Source organism: Xenopus tropicalis, chromosome 2 (assembly GCF_000004195.4).
Source record: "Xenopus tropicalis strain Nigerian chromosome 2, UCB_Xtro_10.0, whole genome shotgun sequence".
Taxonomy (NCBI): domain Eukaryota; kingdom Metazoa; phylum Chordata; class Amphibia; order Anura; family Pipidae; genus Xenopus; species Xenopus tropicalis.
In genome coordinates, this window is record NC_030678.2 from 90,610,950 (window position 1) to 90,633,074 (window position 22,125).

General features: G+C 36.6%; 1 protein-coding gene across 24 annotated transcripts in view; it reads left to right on the top strand.

Moving 5' to 3' along the window:
* Nucleotides 1–22,125, top strand: part of macf1 (microtubule actin crosslinking factor 1) — a 183,641-nt gene that overhangs the window by 138,769 nt on the left and 22,747 nt on the right. For 15 of the 24 annotated variants that reach the window (XM_002940018.5, XM_031896938.1, XM_031896935.1 and 12 more), the window contains 25 exons: nucleotides 728–894; nucleotides 1,826–1,985; nucleotides 2,229–2,555; nucleotides 2,889–2,973; nucleotides 3,709–3,950; nucleotides 5,610–5,816; nucleotides 9,212–9,331; nucleotides 9,562–9,669; nucleotides 9,789–10,007; nucleotides 10,435–10,638; nucleotides 11,310–11,318; nucleotides 11,434–11,665; nucleotides 11,913–12,139; nucleotides 12,223–12,345; nucleotides 12,561–12,662; nucleotides 13,124–13,225; nucleotides 13,398–13,571; nucleotides 13,657–13,812; nucleotides 14,398–14,595; nucleotides 18,103–18,231; nucleotides 18,733–18,903; nucleotides 19,336–19,491; nucleotides 19,764–19,970; nucleotides 20,147–20,266; nucleotides 20,463–20,632. In XM_002940018.5, coding sequence (XP_002940064.3) covers nucleotides 728–894; nucleotides 1,826–1,985; nucleotides 2,229–2,555; nucleotides 2,889–2,973; nucleotides 3,709–3,950; nucleotides 5,610–5,816; nucleotides 9,212–9,331; nucleotides 9,562–9,669; nucleotides 9,789–10,007; nucleotides 10,435–10,638; nucleotides 11,310–11,318; nucleotides 11,434–11,665; nucleotides 11,913–12,139; nucleotides 12,223–12,345; nucleotides 12,561–12,662; nucleotides 13,124–13,225; nucleotides 13,398–13,571; nucleotides 13,657–13,812; nucleotides 14,398–14,595; nucleotides 18,103–18,231; nucleotides 18,733–18,903; nucleotides 19,336–19,491; nucleotides 19,764–19,970; nucleotides 20,147–20,266; nucleotides 20,463–20,632 — 4,115 coding nt within the window. The remainder of the gene's footprint in view (nucleotides 1–727; nucleotides 895–1,825; nucleotides 1,986–2,228; nucleotides 2,556–2,888; nucleotides 2,974–3,708; nucleotides 3,951–5,609; nucleotides 5,817–9,211; nucleotides 9,332–9,561; nucleotides 9,670–9,788; nucleotides 10,008–10,434; nucleotides 10,639–11,309; nucleotides 11,319–11,433; nucleotides 11,666–11,912; nucleotides 12,140–12,222; nucleotides 12,346–12,560; nucleotides 12,663–13,123; nucleotides 13,226–13,397; nucleotides 13,572–13,656; nucleotides 13,813–14,397; nucleotides 14,596–18,102; nucleotides 18,232–18,732; nucleotides 18,904–19,335; nucleotides 19,492–19,763; nucleotides 19,971–20,146; nucleotides 20,267–20,462; nucleotides 20,633–22,125) is intronic. The other 9 variants (XM_031896933.1, XM_031896936.1, XM_031896947.1 and 6 more) reach the window with 3 other exon arrangements.

Genomic DNA, 22,125 nt, shown 5'->3' on the forward strand with positions numbered 1-22,125 from the left:
CTATTAGTGTCTTTATCTAGTCTTTTTCAAGGCTACCAATGAAAATATTATCTGAATGTAGGGTTCTGCTTGGTTGCTAGGGTGATGAAGTCCAAGCAACCAAATTACAGGTGAAATAAGTAGCATGAGAGCTTTAGAGCAGCACAAGTAAATATTTCAATAACCATAAAAAATTAAGACTAATTAAAATGGTCAGATAGTATAATTCTAAAAGTTACCCCTTAAATACCACCACCAGATAGATAAATAAAAAAATATTACTGCAGATGTTCTGAAATCTCACAAAATGATTTGGTCAAGTTATGAACCCTTAGGGGTTAAAAATGAACCCTCATGGTAGTCATGAGCTTAGTTTCTACAGAATTTAAGGCTTATATATAATAAAAGCCAAAAATAAAGAATAAAACACACTTTGCAATGTAATAATGTTCATTAGGTAGTTAACCACATTGTGAATTTTATTTTGTACTTTTTCAAGACCACCTTCAAGGTGGCATCATTTTATTTTTGCAGAAAACAACACCTTTTTCCGTAAAATAGAATAAACACAACCATTTTTCGTTGAATTTTGTTGCAGTGTGTTTGCAAACATTTTTAAATAATTCACACAATTGTTATAATCATATGCCTGTTTTTACCAAATGCCACAAAACCAAAAGGTATGCCCAGGTCCTGTACAGTTCTTTAACCTGAGACTCCTTAATGTTCCAATATTTGGTTCATGCAGCTTCTTCAGCGTCTCCTGGATGATCGCAGAACTACAGTGGAAATGATTCAAGCCGAAGGGGTAAGAATTGCTGAGGGAGCTGATCCTGCAGATGGCGATAAAATAAGCCACCAATTGGAGATTCTTGCAGAGAGGTGGTCTTTGCTTTTACAGAAGGCTCAGTCAAGGTAGGTCTTGTGTGTGAGTGTGTATTGGTATAATTTACTCCTTTAAATTGCAGCATACCCCTTTTTTTTTTTTATTGCTTCGTTAGCTGAAGCATTTAGTTGCAACTGCATTTATTAGTTCATATTGTAAATTCTTTACCTTGATACCTTGAAAAATACAGTCATTCTTCAGCTCTGTGTGACCACTGAGGTTTATGAACAAGTTTTCAAAAAAAAAGTTTGTTACCTCTGATAACATCTCTGCATTTCATAATTTATTGCAAGTTGCAAATCTCAACAGTAATCATCAGGTCCGCTTTTTTAAAAAAAAATAAAAATATTTGCATAAAAAAAGCATATTGCCTTAAGCATGAGATGGTCAATACCTCAGAAATTAAATTTTATTCTAGAATTACTTAAAGAGAAAAGTTACTCTCAGCCCAGCCATGTTTGAATATATGTGAGATATTGATTGTATAAACAGCCATGTTAATTACTCCACCTGTATTGATGTAGCTAGATCTGGGTCAATCTACATATAATTTGAGATTGCATTTCACCCACCATTCACTAAACTGTAAAAGTTAGAAAATGCTAGGATTAGTATTTATTAAATGCTGTGTAAAGGCAACCTAAATAACCTTGGGTTATAGGAATTGTGAATAATTTATCTGACATATTAATATCTGTGTATGGTAATGTAAACGTAGGCCCTCATGCTATAAAACATTCATTCTGCAGCCTTAATTTCAAAATGTATTCACTCATCTCTTACATAGTTACATAGGGTTGAAAAAAGACCAGAGTCCATCAAGTTCAACCCTTCCAAGTAAACCCAGCACACACAAAGCTATACTGACCTATCTATACACTCACATACATAAACTATATATATACTAACATATCTCAGATGTGCTTTGTTAACAAATGTGATGGGTTCTGGTTTGTATAGGCAAAAACAGCTTGAAGACATCTTGGTGCTTGCCAAACAATTTCATGAGACCACTGAACCAATATTTGACTGGCTTTCAGCAACAGAAAAGAAGTTGGCTAATTCTGAGCCAATTGGCACACAGACTGGGAAGATCCAGCAGCAGATCCAACGTCACAAGGTAGGAGGTGATCATCCTCACGAGAGTCTGTAATTTGTTGATAGAAGGTCTGGAGTCTTTCTATCTATAACAAACAAAAAGCAAATGTATCTGTGGCAGGTTTAAATTTGATTTTACTTTATCCATTTGTATTTTCATTTTACTTATTTTTTTTTTACATTTCACTCCTTGGTTCCTTTTATTAATTTTGTTCTCATTTATTTTGTTCCTTTTGTCTTCGGTTTGTCCCATGTGGGATTGCAGAGTTTAGAGGGTGACATAACAGTCCATGAGACTGACGTGCATCAGGCGAATAAGCTTGGTGGCTCCCTTGCTGCCCTCTGCTCCAATGCTGAGCAAGAGAGACTGTCACAGAAACTAGAGTTTCTGCAGGCTCGGTACAGTGAAGTGCAGGATCTGTGTAGCAGAAAAGGTACACTTCTTGGGCAGGCTCTGATCAATGCCAGGCTGTTTGGAGAAGATGAGGTGGAAGTTCTGAACTGGCTGGGCGATGTAGAAGACAGACTGAATTCAGTCTGTGTGAAGGATTACAAGCCTGAAGTCCTGCAGAATCAACACAAACAACATATGGTACACATTCTACATCTTTATTTTTTATTTATAATATCTTTATTTCTTTTTATTTATAGTAATATAGATTGTTTGCTTTTTTTCACCTTCATTTTTCATTGCTCTGATGGCTATAATTGTTAAAGTTAAGCCTTAGTCATGCAGTAGTCTAAAGCTGTTTTTAAGCATTTGCTTTTTAGCAGACGGCAATATTGAGATTACCAACCTTGTTAATATCTGTACTGCCTTGTAGCAAATTGTATACCTAATCCAGTTCTAGATTTGGTGGATCATTTTATTGATCGTTTATTATTGTAGAGTTTTGGAACCAACTATATATCCTGTATTCTCTAGGCACTTAATGAAGACATTATAAATAGGAAGAAGAATGTGGACCAAGCCATCAAAAATGGACAAGCACTGCTGAAGCAGACAACAGGTAGTTTGTGCTGATAAGCTAATACACTCCATAGCTGTTTAACAGGATTAAAATAACATGAGGTTCAAAAGCAGTCTGATACCATATATCTATGAACTATGCTAGTACAGGTATGAAATTTGTTATCCTGAAACCGTTATCCAAAATGCTCTAAATTATGGATTGGGCATCTTCCATAGACTCCATTTTAATTAATTCAGATTTTTTTAAAATAATTTTGTTTTCCTTTATAATAGTAAACTAGTACCTTTTACTTGATCCTAACTAAGATATAATTAACCCTTATTGGATGCAAAACAATCCTATTAGGTTTAATTATTGTTTGAATTATTTTTTAGTAGACTTAAGGTATGAAAGATCTGTTATCCAGAAAACCTCAGGTCCTGAGCATCCTTGATAACAGGTCCCATACCTGTAGTACTCTTGGTAGAATTTGCAGTTGCTAGCACTGCTACCTTACAGTGCTGGGGCCCTAGGTTTGATTCTAACCAGGGCACCATCTGCAAGGATTTCTCCGTGTGCATTTCCTCTGGGTACTCTAATTTCCTCCTAAACTTTGAAAACATACAGGTTAACAGGCTCCTTATAAAATTGATTATAATGTTGTGAATGCAATAATGATCTTAGACTGTAAGCAAGAACTGATGTAAATTATCAATATTTTTTTTAGAAAAATTGTGTGCATTGAAGATGTAGATTTATTTTTTTGCTGAGATTTAACCTTTAATTTTTCAGGAGAAGAGGTGCTCCTCATTCAAGAGAAGTTGGATGGTATTAAAACTCGTTACTCTGAGATCACAGCATCAAGTGGAAAGGCACTGAAAACATTAGAACAAGCCTTACAACTGGCTGGCAAGTTCCAGGCTACTCATGATGAACTAACTGGCTGGTTAAGACGAGCAGAAGATGAGCTGTCTCAGAGTTTTGGACAATCTCCCTCTGGAGACATGATTCCTCAATTCCAGCAGCAACAAAAGGTACAAATGCCTTATCCTCATTACTGAAATTGGCTAACTTGAAGCCATGTTATTGTTTTTAAATATTCAAATATTTGCTAACACTTTTTATAGTATTTATATCTATCTACCAGACTCAACAGGATATATATACACCAATATAGAGAAATACACTAATCCCTATATTAAGGCTAACAGGGGACCCCATATTAAAGAGGTTATTATAGAATGGTCAGTTCGAAACAACTTTTCAGTTGGACTTCATTATTTATTTTTTATCGTTTATGAATTATTTGCCATCTTCTTCTGACCCTTTCCAGCTTTCAAATGGGGGTCACTGACCCCAGCAGCCAAAAAGATTTTGCTCTGTGCGGGTACAATTTTGTTGTTGTTGTTACTTTTCATTACTTATCTTACTATTCAGGCCCTCTTCTATTTATATTTCTGTCTCCCATTCCAACCACTTCCTGGTTGTTAAGGTAACTGGAACCCTAGCAACCTGATAGCTGCTAAAATTTCAAACTGGAGAGTTGCTGAACAAAAAGTAAAATAATTAAAAAAACTAAAAATAATAAAAAAATGAAGACCAGTTGCAAATTGTCTCAGAATTTTACTCTCTACAGCATACTTAAAGTTAAAGGAAAAGTAACACTAAAAATTTTTAAGTAAAAAATCTATTCTACTATCTATTAGTATTTTGAATGCTTTAGTAGAAAATACCTGTTAAAACTTGGCTTCCGGTCATTTGAACAAAGGCGATACGGCGAAGCAGGGGAAGCATCCACTATGCGGCAATCGATATCCTGCAAAACATTTAGCATTCAAAATACTAAATGTTTTGCAGGATAGGGCAATTATTGGGGCAGGGTAGAATAGATTTTTTACTTAAAATTTTTTAGTGTTACTTTTCCTTTAACTCAAAGGTGAGTTTTCCTTTTCAAACTAGTTCCACTCTGCTAATTTCTGCACTATAGTCTTATTTCCGGGACCATGAACTAGAGGTCATAACCTTTTCCCCTACATATTCTGCACAGGTGGCTGCATTGTCTGCCCACAACCAGGCATATCACCGCAGACTGTAGATACAGAATTCTTCTTATATTTGTCTTTCAAAGTAGCAGGAAAACATCCCCTGGCCCACATCTCTAAGCACAGATTATAACTGATCACTATGCACGGTTTACAAGGATATAATTTACATGATATTCACAGCTTTTCACTGCATTGTTTATATACAGATATGGGATCTTTTATCCAGAATGCTTGGGACCTGGGGTTTTCCTGATAAGGGATCTTTCTGTAATTTGGATCTCCATAACTTAAGTCTGCTAAAAATCATTTAAATATTGAATAAACCTAATAGGCTTGTTTTGCCTCCAATAAGGATTAATTATATCTTAGTTGGGAAAAAGTACAAGGTTCTATTTTATTATTACAGAGATAAAGGAAATAATATTTAAGATTTTTTTTTTATATAATGGAGTCTATGGGAGATGGTCTATTCGTAATTCAGAACTTTCTGGATAACGGGTTTCTGGATAAGGTTCCCATACCTGTATATACTAGTCAGAACATTTATAATCAATATTTATCATATTTTTATTACATATAAGTCAACTTTTTCATTGTCTACAAGTATCAGCTTTATAGAAATATATTTGTGTTTTTGTTTTTTTTCAGGAGCTAAAGAAGGAGGCCATGGAATACCGGATTGTTCTTGATACTATAAATGAAGTTGGTAGTGCACTGTTGGAGCTAGTGCCCTGGCGGGCCAGGGAGGGACTTGATAAACTTGTTGCCGATGCCAATGAGCAATACAGATCCATTAGTGACACTATTGGTCAGAGAGTGGATCAAATAGATGCTGCAATTCAAAGATCACAACAGGTAATTTATTCACAACAAGCCTGCACTTGTTTGGTTGCTGAGTATTTTTTGTTTTCAGTGAAAACAATTTCAAAGTTGTTGTGAGATCAGGGCCAAAATACACAGTGTTCTTTTAACCTAGCCTCTTTCACAGTTGTTCTGAACTGTGTAAATGCAAAATTTGTTTTAGAAAAATCAGTAATAAAGATTGTAGAAATGGAAATGGAAACAGTTACATCCTATTCTGCTATAGGACAGGTGCTATTGAAAGCTAGATTGCCAATCATGGCTTACAGCATGTAGCTTGTTTCAAAGAGACTTGGATAAACTTACTGCCATATGCAGCATTTTTGTTGCTTTAATGTAGCCAGTGGCCAGCAAGTGAGAATAGAGAGGCGAATTCTCCATGCAGAATTCATGAGCAAATCTTAAAGTGATACTTAAAGTGACACGTTTCTATGAAAATCCACAGTTATGACATGCAAAATGTTTGGGACCAAAAGTCTCCCAAAGCTGCCCCCAGCCCAGCGATACTTACCAAGCCTGACATGCCGGGCTGGGGGCAGCACTATCCTTCCATAGGCTTATTACAAATGGAAACAGTACTCCAGCCTATGGAAGGATTGTGCCGTCCCCAGCCCAGCGTGACTGAAACAACTACGGAAGAGCCTTTAGCCATGTCAGGCTCGGTAAGTATTTGCACTGGATCATGATAAAAGTAATCCATTCTTTACAAAAATGTTCAGTATCAGAATTTCCAGGAATTGCTGAAATATTTGTAACTGAAATGACTGCTGTTTTGAAGTGCTGTGTCATTGTGCACTCTTACATTATTATAACATAAGATACTCATTTTGATTCTTTGTGTAGCCCATGAATTAAATAATTCTAAATTAGATAAGGGGGTTTTAACATAAAAAATCATGCTTCATGTATTCATCAGCTGAAGTCATAGTTGTATCCAAACCCAAACCATGTAGCAGTAGTGTGTGCTTCATGTTTACTGTTTGTTCCAGTACAGTCTGTGTGGCGTGAAATTAGTTTTTTGTTTGCATTTTGTGTTAATATTCTTCAGAAGATATTAGGAGAGTAGATTTTGTGTACAGTCTAAAGAGTGTGTGGGGGGGGGGGGGGGCATTTTGGTTTCAGGCCTCCCTTTGCATTCCACCATGTGGTCAGGGCCACTTACCTTATTACAAGTTTATACATTTTTGGAAACATAGACATATCAGTCTAAAAACCTCCTCCTTACCTTCAGTCTGTTCTTTGGATTATCTAAAACAGCCAATTGTTATCCAAATAATATCTCAAACGTATGTCTGACCTTTGGGTGGGTTAAATCACAGTCTGGGAACCTCTGATTTAAAGAAATGCACAGTACATATAGGGAGGTTGCTTACTTGTTTCTTCCTTGTTTTTTAACATGCTGGTCTTATAGTAGGAATCTTGGAAAAATCCTTTAATGTAAGCCTTTCAGGTTTGTGTTTTTTTGGGGCCTCTTGTTCCTAGTTTTCAGTTCCAAATCACTCTGCAATATGCAATTAAATGTGGCCCCCTGATGTTGTAAACACTGAGCTTGGGACTATTATATATTTTTTATGAAGCATTGCAAAATATGTTGGCCATATAATATGTATAAAGGATAATAATATATATCCCTCCTTCTGGGGCTTTTCTGTTAATCAACAGTACAGTTTTCCATTCTGACATTGTTCTTTCTGAATTACTATGTTACATCTTTAATGTGTATACAGTCCCCTTAGAAGTAATGTTGTCCTCGTTGAATTGTAACCCACTGTTATTCCATTGGTTAACCTAAGTTAGACGCCCAAGTTTGTTATGACCTTATTATTCGCTTACAATGCTTGTTAGAGGCATTTTCTTGTACTGTATGATGTCTTGGTTATTTGTATTTAAATGCAATATTAACTACGGTTCTTGCTAACTGTAAAGGGTACAGTGAGTAAAAATTGCCATAAGATGCAGGGACTTTGCCTTGGGCACCTTTATCTAATGGTCCGTCTTTGCTTTACACTTTTGTTGCATTAATGAATTTTTAATACTTTATTAACATTTAGAGGACCTCCAAAAGCATGTTGTTTTTAATTAGCAGTTAAAGGCATGGAGCCTTATTGTCATTCTACTCTTTTTTTTAAAGAGCTTTTGTTCACTTTCTTTGACCAAACTGGGACCTAAAACTTTCAGCACCACAGTTGTGGAAAATAGCTCGAAATTAGATACAGGATAAACAATTTCATAAGAATAAAATTTGTATTGCAAGTTTCATGTCATCCTGATAAAATTGTATGGGTTCCTTAAAATTAAACCTATAAGTCAGGGTGTTGTTTTTACAAGAATTTTGTTTTGGGCAGTTTTTATTCTTGAAAATCATGCTGACAGTAGAATTGAAAGACAATTTATTACTGGTATTTATTGTTTGTGGTTTATAAATAACTTAAAATAACATTAGTTTGGAAATTAAACTGGTTTCTCATTGCTTGGGTCCCAGACAAGCGGATTAATACACGAGGGTCTGAATAGATAGATAAGTGATGGAAAAAAACATTGCCAAGAAAAATTGTAGCCTGTGAATATATCTGTTTATCTCTGGTTGAGTGTGACTAAGCCTGGCAATTGGTTAACTTTTCAAAAGTCAGACTGGAAAAAGGCAGAAAAGAATGTCAAAAAGCTTTAAACCACACGAATGTTAAAAAAAAAGACTGGTTTTATATTGGTGTTTGAATATCTGTTTGTATCATAATTAAATTTAATTTCAAGATGATAGAGCTTGTTTGGTGTTGAGGGAGCTGTTAGAGGAGTACTGGAGCATGGGGTTATGAGGTTATGATATGTTCATTTCTAATTGTCAAATGTCAACATATTCTGTAGCTAGAAGGATCTTCAAACATGTCCTTGCTGTGTGCACTTCTCAGATCAGTACTCATACGAACATTGCATCGTGCTTCCAAGTGTTCAGAGGTTGATCAGAGGTTCCCAAACTGAGAGGGGAAATATAAATGAAGTTTGCTAGATAGCAAGTGAGCAGGCATTCACTCTTGAATTTCTATGTGCAGTATGTACAGTCATGTGCTGTGAGGAATGGACTTTACCAAGGAAAGGAATATCCTTTGTGTAATAGATATTTCCAGAATGCTGATTGGGGATTAAAACAAAGATTGAACAAAGTTAACAAAGATTAAAAAAAAGAAAACAAAGATTATGTGCACAGTATGCTTGGTAGATTGGTGACTGTTAGTTGGATGTTGTGTAGGCAGCCACTGCTGGAATGGCATGTGCATGGTGCTTTTGTGTGTATATTCTTGCTATGTGTGTTCAGAATTTTAGCGCTAAATGAGCAATCGTCTGCTTTGAACGTGCTTCATTGTCCTGCTCTGTCTCTGCTCCTTTTCTGCTAGTATGAGCAAGCTGCTGATGCAGAATTAGCCTGGGTGGCTGAAACCAAGAGAAAACTTCTGGCACTGGGTTCAATCTGTCTGGAACAAGACCAGACCACAGCCCAGCTACAGGTGCAGAAGGTATGATTACCAACAACAAATTGCCTAAGAGGTAAACCAAGCATGGGGTAATGTGGTGTTTAGAGGTAGTGGCATGTCTGGGGCTTATATGCAAAAGAAAGCCATATAAGGATTGATTAAGCATTTTTAACATGTAAGTTTAAGTGTACAAATGCTTTTGCACATGTCTGTGTAGTTTCACTCCTATATGTTCACTGACGCAGGATGTCAATTATATTGTTATTATGCAGGCTTTCTCTGTAGATATTATTCGCCACAAAGATTCCATTGATGAATTGATTAGCACAGAGGAAGAGATCCTGGCAACCTGTGGAGATGAACAGAAATCTGTGTTACAAGTAAATAGTATTTTTTTCCCATACAGCCAATGCTCTGTGCTGTATTAAATAGTTGATTTATGTATTGCTACAAGGTCATCATACATTTACTTTCATCTGTTTCTTATAATTTATCACAGGAGAAAACTAAGAATCTGGTGCAGCACTATGAAGATATAAGCCATCTAAATTCTGAGAGATATGCTCGGCTTGAGCGAGCTCAGGTTCTTGTTGGTCAGTTCTGGGAGACCTATGAAGAATTAATTCCATGGATTGATGAAATGCAGGTTCTCTTTTCCCAGCTGCCTCCTCCTGCAGTAGATCATGAGATGCTGAGGCAACAGCAGGAAGAAATGAGGGTAGGATTGCAGGGTCATGTAGTACTTTACAAAATGGAAGCTATTTATAAAACACTCCCTAATTTCCCAAGGCACAGAAGAGAAATGAGACCGCTAATTTCTTTTACATAGAAACAAGTTTGCCCCAGATTATGTTTCGGTGAACTGTTATGGATGCATGTATCAATATATAATAGTAACTATGGAAATAACTGAAGGACTGTTCCCCAATAAACTACAATACCAGTTTCCATAGTGACCTTGACTGAAACATTCAATATGAATATGAAAAAAACTAGTGTTGTAATTTATTGGTGTGCTGGAACTTTGTTCATCATCTTAATATTTTGGCCCCGGTCCACCAATATATCCGTGAGAATGAGGGACCATTTGTTAAAGGTGTGTTTGTGTATAAAGTTTACATATGTTAATATGTCTACATTTTTAGCAATTAAGGGAGTCTGTTGCTGAGCATAAGCCTCACATTGATAAGCTCCTGAAAATTGGACCTCACCTTTCTGAGCTAAACCCTGAAGAAGGCACAGCAGTTCAGGAGAAGTACCGCAGCGCAGAAAAGCTCTATGTTGGAATTAAGGAGGAAGTGCGTAAGAGAGCCATGGTGTTGGATGATGCTTTAGCACAGGCAGCACAGGTAAAAGGCATTACATAATGCAGAAAGGACCTGGATTCTTTACTACTAAAATGACCCTTGCTAATTAATACTAACACTATTGCAGTGCTGGCATGTTCTAACCTGGTATTTTAATTCTTCACACGAATATGATTGTGATTGTAGAAATCACTTCAAATCTCTAAAAATCTGCTGTTATCCTTATTCCTCTTGCTTATTATTGTGGGACAGGTTTGATGGAGAGTAAAGAATAATTGAAGAGCTAATTGTATTATGGCAAGCAGAACTGCAGCTCCCACTTGTGGAAATAGCAAAACACAGAAAAAAAATTCCATATACAAAGTATTTTGCTGAACTTTTAGTTTAAAAGAACTGAAAGTTAAACACTGTGTACTGTACCCTTAAAGTGTCAAACAGAAGCAATGAGGTTTAATGATATTATACAGGCTCCCCCTTTACTTCACTGCTACTTCCATTATTTATAGGGTTTAAATGTTTGTGTTTCAACATTTGCATGGTTGGCCATATGTTTTTCATGTTTACATTGTTGATTTGCTGTGGTTCATGCTTCTCTAACCCCCCCATCTCTCCTTTCATCTCACATCACCTTCCCTTTCCTTGTGGAATGTCTTAATTTTCTGTGTGCTGCCATGGTAACATTCCCTTGTCCGGCTGACTTCTCTGCATTTCAGATTGGAGAGGTAAGTTTCACCCCACTTTAGTTAATACATTAAGTTACCACTCACCAGTTGTGTGCTACTGTACTTTTCTGTCAAGTATTACCAACCTCATTATTGTGCTTTCCCCTAATCACAGTTCCATGACAAGATTGGTCCAATGTTGGAGACTCTTGAAAGCATGGCTTCTCGCCTCCGTATGCCCCCTCTCATTCCCGCAGAGGTGGAGAAGATTCGGGAGTGTATTAGTGAGAACAAGAATGCTGTCATGGAACTTGAAAAATTGCAGCCTGCATTTCAGGCTCTGAAACATCGCGGGGAAGAACTGATCAGTCGCTCCCAGGGACCAGACATAGACCCAGCAGCCAAAGGTCTGTAAACTCCCTAAAATAGTATATGCCTTAACAAGAACAAATTTGTAAAAGAGAAAAAAGTACATGACAGCAACAACAAAGCAATCTTACTGATATTGCTAATTTAGCTCCTACAGACAGGTACCTCTCCTGATTTAATATGGCAAGAGAGAAGGTATTTGAGTGTGGGAACCCACTTTTTCCATAATAATGTAAGTAATGTAGATTTATATTAGTAAACTGTTTTTCTCCACAATCCTTGCAGATATCCAAGATAAATTGGACCAGTTGGTGTTTTTTTGGGAGGACATTAAAGCTCGAGCAGATGAACGAGAAAGTAAATTCCTTGATGTCCTTGAATTGGCGGAAAAGTTCTGGTTGGATATGAACACCCTTTTAACAACCATTAAGGATACACATGAAATTGTCCATGATCTCGAAAGTCCTGGCATAGACCCATCAATGATCAAGCAGCAAATTGAAGCTGCAGATGTAAGAACACTTGCAATTTGAGTTAATTTCAACTCTTGTACCCATTAAGGCATTATTGTATAATTTATACATGTGTTCTTCAGAGCATTAAAGAGGAGACGGATGGACTTCATGAAGAATTGGAATTCATTAGAATCCTTGGAGCAGATCTAATATTTGCTTGTGGAGAAACTGAGAAACCAGAAGTCAAAAAGAGTATTGATGAGGTGAAAGTCTTATATATATATATATATATATATATATATATATATTTACATTTCTCCTGTTGTCTTTTTGCCTCCTCATAACCTGTCTGTCTGTTCTTTTGCACATGTTTTGCTGCCTTTGTCTGGCTCTTGCACCCCTTTTACATTTCCCTCTTTCTCTGAGGATATACCATGTTCCCATTTTAAGGCAAGTTTTTTTTTTTTATCACATACAGATGAACACAGCTTGGGAAAATTTGAAAAGAACATGGGCAGAACGCATTGAAAAACTCAGAGATGCAATGTCTCATGCTGTGCAGTACCAGGATAGTCTGCAGGTAACCACTTGGAGTGTCAACTTTAGAGCAATAAAAGCCCCGATACTTCAGTGTCCTGTTTATTGCTTTAGAGATCATAGTAACTGCACTAGACTCAGACTCTGTGTGTGTGGCCTCTAGCTCGAGATTACCCCTTTACAAAGCTCTGACATGGAGTCAACATGTCCTGTTTGACGTTGACCTTAAATGCATAGTGCACTTTACATTGTTAGTAAATTAATACAACATTAAAAAAGTGTTATGCATAAAGCCTAGTTGTGGAATTTTGTTCGGTTAATTAACTGTCAATCTTTGTACCAGGGCTATGCATGTTAGAACACGCATAGTATAGGATCTCTCTTTAGAAATCACAAAATTCAATAACAAAAACTATATAATTGTTTTAGGACTGCAAGTAGTTATTATAGTGTCAGCTGTCCTATGTGTATATCTGTTAAATCATTTATTTTTATTTATTCTAGGCAATGTTTGATTGGTTGGATAATACTGTTATTAAACTTTGTGACATGCCTCCTGTTGGAACTGATATCAGTACTGTAAAAGAACAGATTGAAGAGATGAAGGTAAAAACAGATTTAAGAGTTTTTATAGAAGTTAATGTAGTACTATACATAGTGTTTTGTCAAGAATATTTTCCCCACTGTCATAACACTATCACAAAGTAAATTTAGTTTGTTTTCTGCATAGTTAGACCAATAAATACTTTAATGACAAATATTATTCTGTTCTGTACAGGAGTTTAAGGTGGAGGTTTACCAACAGCAGATAGAAATGGAGAAATTAAACCACCAAGGAGAGCTTATGCTCAAGAAAGCCATTGATGACACAGACAGAGATATCATCCAGGGACCTCTAACTGAACTGAAGCATCTGTGGGAAAATTTAGGAGAAAAAATTGCACACAGACAGGTATGTCTCACATGCAAACGGGAGTTAGCCCTAGTATTTTGAAGCCCATACCCATAGTTAACATTGTAAACTATTTATTCCACAGCAAAAACTAGAGGATTCTTTGCTGGCTCTTGGGCAGTTCCAGCATGCTCTTGCTGAATTGATGTCCTGGCTGACTCACACGAATGAACTGCTGAATGCCCAAAGACCAATCTGTGGAGACCCTAAAGTTATTGAAGTGGAGCTTGCAAAACATCATGTAAGTTTGGATCCATAGGTTTTCAGCTTCCTCCTTGACAGGCACTGACTTTTTGTGTTGGAAAGAGTTCCATATTATCTTTGATCTTATTTTATGTAGCAGTTAAATTATATGTTTGTTATTTACATTACAAATGATGCACTGAAAAAATATTTAACTAATAAACTATATATTGTAAAAATTAAGAAAGTTTTCCTATAATTTTAAGTATTTTAATATTTTAATGCATGAGTGTATATATGAAGGTCCATAAAGTTGTACAACTCTTCTTGATTTGTTCCCCCTTATTTTGGTTATTTATGTTTATTTGATAAGCTTACTAGGTTATTATGGGTAAGATCTCATTTCATAGCTATACAGCGCATCAGCAGACACAACACTAGGCTGCTGCACTTTGCAGATGTGCGGTGTTCTTACAGACTGCTAACTCCCAAATAATAAGGAGGGAAAAGAATAAACTTAAACAATTGGTATTTCATACACATTTAAATATTATTTTATATGACATATATGGATTTCATTACTGATTCCATCACCTTCACTATCGTCTAGTATAAAATAGTATGTGTATTTTGTTACTTGTAGGTGTTGAAGAATGATGTGCTTGCACACCAAAGCACTGTGCAGATTGTAAATAAGGCAGGTAATGAGCTGCTTGAGTCCAGTGCAGGAGACGATGCCAGCAGCCTTAGAACTCGGCTTGAAACTCTAAACCAGCTATGGGAAATTGTGCTTCAGAAAACTGAGGAGAGAGAGCAGCAGCTGGATATGGCCCTGCAGCAGGTTTGTGAAACAGATAATACATACTTAGGATCACCATAAAACCATGTAGTACAAAAAGCACATTTCAGTCACACCCATAGATACATAGTCTAGTCAGATTTATCAAAGAGGAATATCGATGTGGGCGAAAACTTTTTTAAGAATTTCTCATTCTCATTACACTGTTTCTTGAACCAACAAATATATTTTTTTAGCTGTAGTATTGGTGTGTAAGCAGCCATCTCAGTGCATTGCCCCTGATTCTGACTTGGATTTCTTACAATTAATTGCTATTCTGATATCTACTGGGAGCTGCTATCTTGCTGCCTCCCCAGTGTTATACTGATCTGCAGCTGGGGGGGAAAGGGAGGGGTGATATCACTCCAACTTGCAGCACTTGCAAGTGTGACTGAAGTTTATTAGAGCACAGGTCACATGGCTGTAGCACCCTGGGAAATGAAGAATATGACCAGCCCCATGTTGCATTTGCCATGACAGTATTCCTTTAATTTCATATATTTCAGTATTACGTTTCTTATTGTGTTTTTTTTCTGCTATGAACCTAGCTGACAAACAATAATTATAAACCTTATAAACAGGAATAGTCACTGAGATAAACATTTGTCCAAACTGCTTTGGGTGTTAACTTATTTTTCACATGACCCGAAATAATGCAGCTCTAAATGTAAAAGGAAGAAGTGTGGAAGCAAATGCTTCTCTGCTCATTAATTAGCTGATGTGGCCTAGCATGTATGTGTGCCTTGGCTTGTTTGTGTGCACTGTGAATCCTATGATTCCAGGAGGTGGCCCTTAATTCTTAAAATTGGTGTAACCAATAGCACATACTACTAAAAAAGTATATTTTTATGAAAATGGTTTATTTAGATGAAGCAGGGTTTTACATATGAGCTTGTTTATGCACTATATTTTTATAGAGACCTACATTTTTGGGGGTATAGTTTTCCTTTAAAGTGATACTGAGGTGAAAAAACTACTTTTAAAAATATAAATGTGCATAAAAAGTTACCTATGGGTTGAGCTGATCATTGACAAGTTTTTTGTAAGTAATTGTTACTTGAAGTCCCTAAACGTTACTGTTTTGCCAACCTGACTGTCTCTTCTCAACCTGTCAGTTATAGCTTCTAATGCTAACGAGCTCCTGCTGCACAAATATGGCAGCCCCCTCATAGAGGAACATAGAGAAGGGTGATCAGATAGGTAATGTAAAAGCATTGGACAAATACATTTAAGGCAAAATTTTAAAGCTCATGCAAAAAAAGGTTATGCTATATTTAAAAACAGTTTAATTTCTGGTGTCAGTATCTCTTTAAGGCAAAACTGACAGCTCAGATGTGTCGCTGCACGCAGATAGAGTGGATTGTATTTTCTGTGCTGGCCTTTAAGCACCAGCTAACAATTTTTGTGCCATTGGCCTTAGCATTTGCTTGCAGGTGTAAATAATTTGTTCTTTAGCTCACAAACAAATCACTAAATATTAAAAAACAAAACAAAACTGTAATCTTGTAACACAAGATTAAAAGAAGTTTCATTAAACATCCACTTTAGGGATTTTTTTGTATTTATATCAGTGACTATTTCCTTTAACACATGAAATGGATTATAATGTTACACTGAAAAAATTACATTCCCTTGTATCCCCATGGTCCTGTAGTGCTATAGGGTCAGAGTTAAACCTTTCTAGATTAATGTCAGGGTCAAAAGCTTTACAAAAAATGGAAAATAATATAAAAATGCATTATGTGCAGGACCACTGGATAACAGCTTTCAGCACTAGGACACGTTCTAGCCATCACCATCTTTCAGCACAGTAAAGTGGATCTCAGGGTTGCAAGGACCCAGTCAAAGACAGGTCTGCTACAAATAAGGACAGAACTATATTTCTTCTATAATTCCATGTAATATTTATTTTAGATTTGCACAGTATTATTCAGTCCAAATGGTATACCCCAGAGGGACATTTTCAGCTATTAGTGTTCTTTCAATGCCACTAACCCTTTCCATCAAAACCACTGACAAATGAACTTCATCAGTGGATGTCCCTGTGTCTATCCTGTCAAAGAAAACTACACTACCAGTATCAGATGCTTCCTCCTTTAAGAATGGTATGGATAAAAAAAACTAAAGGATTTTTTATCCTGTTTTTCAGCATCAGGAGCAGTTTACAAACTGATTTTTGCAGCTGCCAGGGCCAGTGTGCCTTAAAAACCCCACCATTGTTAATGGCTCAACACCACCCACAGAGCCCAAGGGCCAATGTCTTTACTGCCCAACTGGTTGCAGTAGTAATTAGGATGCTCTCCATGAGAGTAGTAAGGACGTTGTGGGCATTTAAACTTCAGCAGAGAAACTGGGAAGAGCGGACACTTTGGCCTCCACTCCTCTGCAAAATTTTATGGCTTTGATGTTTTTGCAGAACAAAAAAAATCCTCTGTTTTTTATCTGTGATGTCATAAAAGAAGGATGCATCTGATACTGGTACTGTGGTGTTATTTGCCATTCTTTGGTAGTATGGTGCTGTGGGCAGAGGTAGCCTAATTATATGGCTATATTTCCTACCCACCCTTCCTTACGTTGGGAGACACCCTTGGTTTCTCCCCGCAGTTCCTCTGCCCCCCTAGACAATGTGAGAAAAAAAGAAATTTATATTAAGGTGGCATTACACTGAAAGATCTGGATTTTTCCACAATATGCCCAACTTGATGTGGGCGATAACGGATTGATCCAATCCAGAGGCCAAACGATCAAACGACATTGACATGATGTAGGCCACAAAAACAAGCCAATGTGCTCCTTGCCCCCGAGGGAATTTTTTAACCTGCCTGATCAACATCTGCCCTATTTTCGAACATACATTGGGCAGATAGGTCTGACTGAGAGCCGTGTATACCCACCTCATCATTAAATTTTTTTCTCCTTTGTCTCTTTGTGGATGCAGGACTTTTCTCTTTCAGAAATGGTGTTATCATTTTAAAACGTAGTTGTTGCGACTAATCACTCTAACACTATAACAATGCCCGCAGCTTATTTCAGATATGGGGGCCGATTCACTAAAGGTCGATAAAACGAGCACAATTTATAGCATGGGTTAAAAATTTTATCACTTCTTATTTTTTGCGTCTTAACGCTCGATTCACTAAAAGCACAGGCGTCATAATTAAGACGCAATGTTCTTTGCATTATTTAACTCGCGATGAGTAATTTTCTTGCGTTATTTCCCGCCACCTGTGTTATTTCCTGTCGTGTGCGATATATTTTGCCGTGTGCGATATTTAGCGCACGATATTACACACGTAACCATTACTTTCTGAAAACTACTGTTCTGAAAATTACCATTTCCCTGAAAACTGGAGGATGCATCACTTTAGGGCCAACACATACTTGATGTTAACACAAAATCCTATTTTTCTCATATGACAACAACTTGTTTATCTGATATTTGTTCCCCGTGGCAGTGCAAGGAGAGTAAGAAGCAAGTTATCTCTAGAATCTTTCTTTTACACCAACTAGGCTCAAGGCTTCTCTGGTGAGATTGAGGATTTCATTCAGTGGCAGACCAATATAGAAAGCCAGCTTTCAGCAGCCAAGCCAACAGGTGGACTGCCTGAAACTGCACGGGAGCAGCTTCAGGCTCACATGGTAAGTCTGTAATTCACTTGCTGTAGGCATCAGGGCTTGTTTGAAAATGATTAAATAAAAATTCTGTTTTGCTAATACTAATAAGAGCCATGTTAACAGCCGCTAATTTTGGAATGAAGATTTGCCTATTTCAGGTGTAACTAACATTCTTAATATATACAGTTTCATCATACATATATCACGGATTGTAGTGAGATAAAGGTCAGGGTGGAGCAAGTGTTGCTTTAGCCTGCCTGATCTTTACAAGAGTAGAGAAGGTTTGGTAATAGTCATAGTAACAAGCTCTGCAAAAATCTGTAATGACATATAATATAATGTATTGCATAATTGCTTGCATGGTAGGAGCAATGATGTTTGTGAGATATTTGGAGGCATACATATCTGCCTTGCTTGTGCAGAAGGAATTCACATACAAATGTTTATATTGATATAAAAACACTGCATTTTGTTTGTTATTGTGATTTTTCTTTCCTGTCTGACACTTGAGGTTGTGTTGTACAGGAGCTGTTTGCAGAAATCAAAGCAAATGAGGATCTGTACAGACACCTTCTTGACAAAGGGCAGCTAATGCTTATAAGTCGAGACGATGCAACAGGCTCCATCACAGAACAGAATGTGTCTATTCTTAAAAGAAAGTGGCAGGCAATTAGCAACAAAGTTGAAGAGAGAAAGGTAATTGTGTGATGAATATTTGTACATGAGTATACATGTAATTATAGATAGGTTTTAGACCCAGATGTTAATAGCAGTTTGAGAATAGTAGTTTGCTCTAATTTTTGGCACCATGTGTAAAGTTGTGTTGCAAAACTTTGTTTTACAAAGGAAAATTCTGTTCTGAGAATAGTATGACTTAATGTGAACATTTTTGCACAAATATCACTATAATTAAAGCCACTGTACTGTCAAAAAAGATTGTATTTTTAATTAGGATTTCTGTAAGGAGATTCATATAACAGATATACAGTATGGAAGGAAACTAAAAAATTGCGAACTGTCGAAGCCAACTGTCGAAAACACTCAATGGATATTAGTGTTAAACAATAGGAGAAAACATATACTTGTTAAAAAGTATTTACCTTTCTGCTTGTCATATGCTTTCTTTAGGCAAAGCTGGAGGAAGCCCTTACTCTGGCTACTGATTTTCAGAATTCACTACAAGATTTTATTAACTGGTTGACTCAAGCTGAGCAGAGTTTGAACATTGCACCTTCTCCAAGTTTGATCCTAGACACTGTTCTCTTCCAAATCGATGAACACAAGGTGATTTGGGTCATTGATATTATCAATATACCATTATTAATTTAATAATGAAAATATGAAACATGTTTTAATTATTAAAATAAAATTATATTTATTATATATTATTATTGTCTATTAGAATGAAAACTCTTAAGCTGTTATGAGAGACCGATATATTGATACATAAAGTTTACATTTCAAAATAGAAAAATGCAGCAGTACTGATTACTTCTTGTAACCAGTACCCAGGATTCTTTATTTGTTCTAAGTTTGTGTTCCTTGATTTGTCTTAGGTGTTTGTAAATGAGGTTAATATCCACCGTGAACACATAATTGAACTGGATAAAATTGGAAATCAACTGAAGTTTCTTAGCCAGAAGCAAGATGTAGTTCTTATAAAGAATCTTCTTCTCAGTGTTCAGTCTCGCTGGGAAAAGGTTGTCCAGCGCTCTGTAGAGCGAGGTCGATCTCTAGATGATGCTAGAAAGCGAGCCAAACAGGTATGTGGTGTATGCAGGAGCAATGAAAATAAAAAAATCACTGTCTAGTATTATGTACATGTGTTACTGCAGCCATGTATGATTTTTGTATAATGTTGGTACATTATCAAATGGTAACTGGATGTATTTCTGTGTAATATTGCACTTTTCAAGAGTATGCATTTCTTATATTTTAGTTTCATGAAGCATGGAAGAAGCTAATTGACTGGCTTGAGGAGGCTGAAAACCATCTTGACTCTGAGCTGGAAATCTCAAATGATCCTGACAAGATCAAACTGCAGCTATCTAAGCACAAGGTTAGGGCCTGTCATAATTTTTTTCTATTCTGCTCAGCTGTGTGACATATCTTAATTCCATAGGTATCTTCTAAAATCACCTGTAGCCTCGAAAGCTTATTCTTTCATGATTCACAAAGAAATATAACTCTTTACATATTTAGATATTTATATTTATAGATGATCCCAAGTAATACTGTTTTTCACGAATTTGCAGGAGTTCCAAAAAACCCTAGGAAGCAAACAGCCTGTGTATGACACTACAGTCAGGACTGGACGGGCATTGAAGGAGAAGGCCCTGTTAAGCGGTGATGTCCAGAAATTAGATCATCTACTAGGTGAAGTCAGAGACAAGTGGGATACAGTGTGTGGCAAATCAGTTGAAAGGTACTTTTTCTTATTTAAATATTTGTGTAGTGGTTCAAATTTCAAATGTTCAAATGTCAGCTTTGACAGCAGTAAATGCAAGCACATTCTTTGTTTAAAGTATAACTAGTGCAATTTAAATGACAGTGTAGTCTCTGTCACAAGGACCAAATTTCTATATAAAGAGAGAAAATATCCCGTTTAGCCTGCACAATAAGTGTAACAACATAGCCTGCTTTGTGTGCATTCTTGTTCAAATACAGTGAGATCCTGACTTTTACTTACAAACAAATAATATATTTATATTAATATTTGTGAAATGTAGATACAGAAGGAAAAATAAGTGTTGAACACATCAACATTTACAATGTAAATATATTTCTTATGGGGCTATTGAGATGAAATTTACACCAGATGTCGGTAACAACCCAAGTAATCCATTCATACAAATAAGTCCATAAATTAAGTTAAGTGGAATAACATAGGGAATGAGTATTGAACACATGAAGAAAAGGAGGTGCCAAAAGGCATGGAAAGCAAAGAAACCTGCTGAAATATGCTATTTAGAAATCAGTATTTAGAAAGCAATCCTGTCTCCTATCAGTGCAAATTAATATCAGTTAGTTTAGTCATAATTTATGGCCTATACAAAGGTTTCTCATTACCAAGGTAACACACAAGAAGTGTCTCATCATGGGTAAAAGCAAAGAGCTCTCTCAAGACCTTTGCAACCTTATTGTTGCAAAACATACTGATGAAATTGGTTACGGACGTATTTCTAAGCTTCTGAATGTTTCAGTGAGAACAGTTGGGACCATTATCTGGAAGTAAGAAGAACATAATTTCTCCCTTAACCTGCCACGACCAGGTGCTCCTCACAAGATTTTTGACAGAGGAGTCAAAAGAATAATCAAACGAGCTGTCCAAGAGCCAAGGATCACTCAAGAAAGAGCTTCAGAAAGACCTTGAATTAGCAGGTACAGTTGTTTCAAAGAAAACAATAAGTGATGCACTCAACCGACATGGCTTCAAGGAATACTCACCGCAAAGACTGCTGAAGAAAAAGCTTGTTGAAGCTTGTTTAAAGTTTGCTGCACAACATTTGGACAAGCCAATTAAATTCTGTGAGGATATAGTCTGGTCAGATAATACCAAAATTAAACTCTTTGGATGTCATTGCACACACCATGTTTGGAGGAGAAATGGCACTGCACATCACCCCAAAAACACAATACCAACAGTGAAGTTTGGAGGTTGGAACGTCATGGCGTGGAGATGTTTTTCAGCATATGGTACTGGCAGACTTCATGTAATTGAAGAAAGTATGAATGGAGAAATGTATCAGGACATTCTTGATAAGAATCTGCTGCCATCTACCAGGATGCTGAAGATGAAATGAGGGTGGACATTTCAACAAGAACAATGATCCCAAACACACAGCCAAGGAAGCTCTCAATTGGTTTCAGAGAAAGAAAATAAAGCTGCTAGAATGGCCCAGTCAATCACCCGACTTG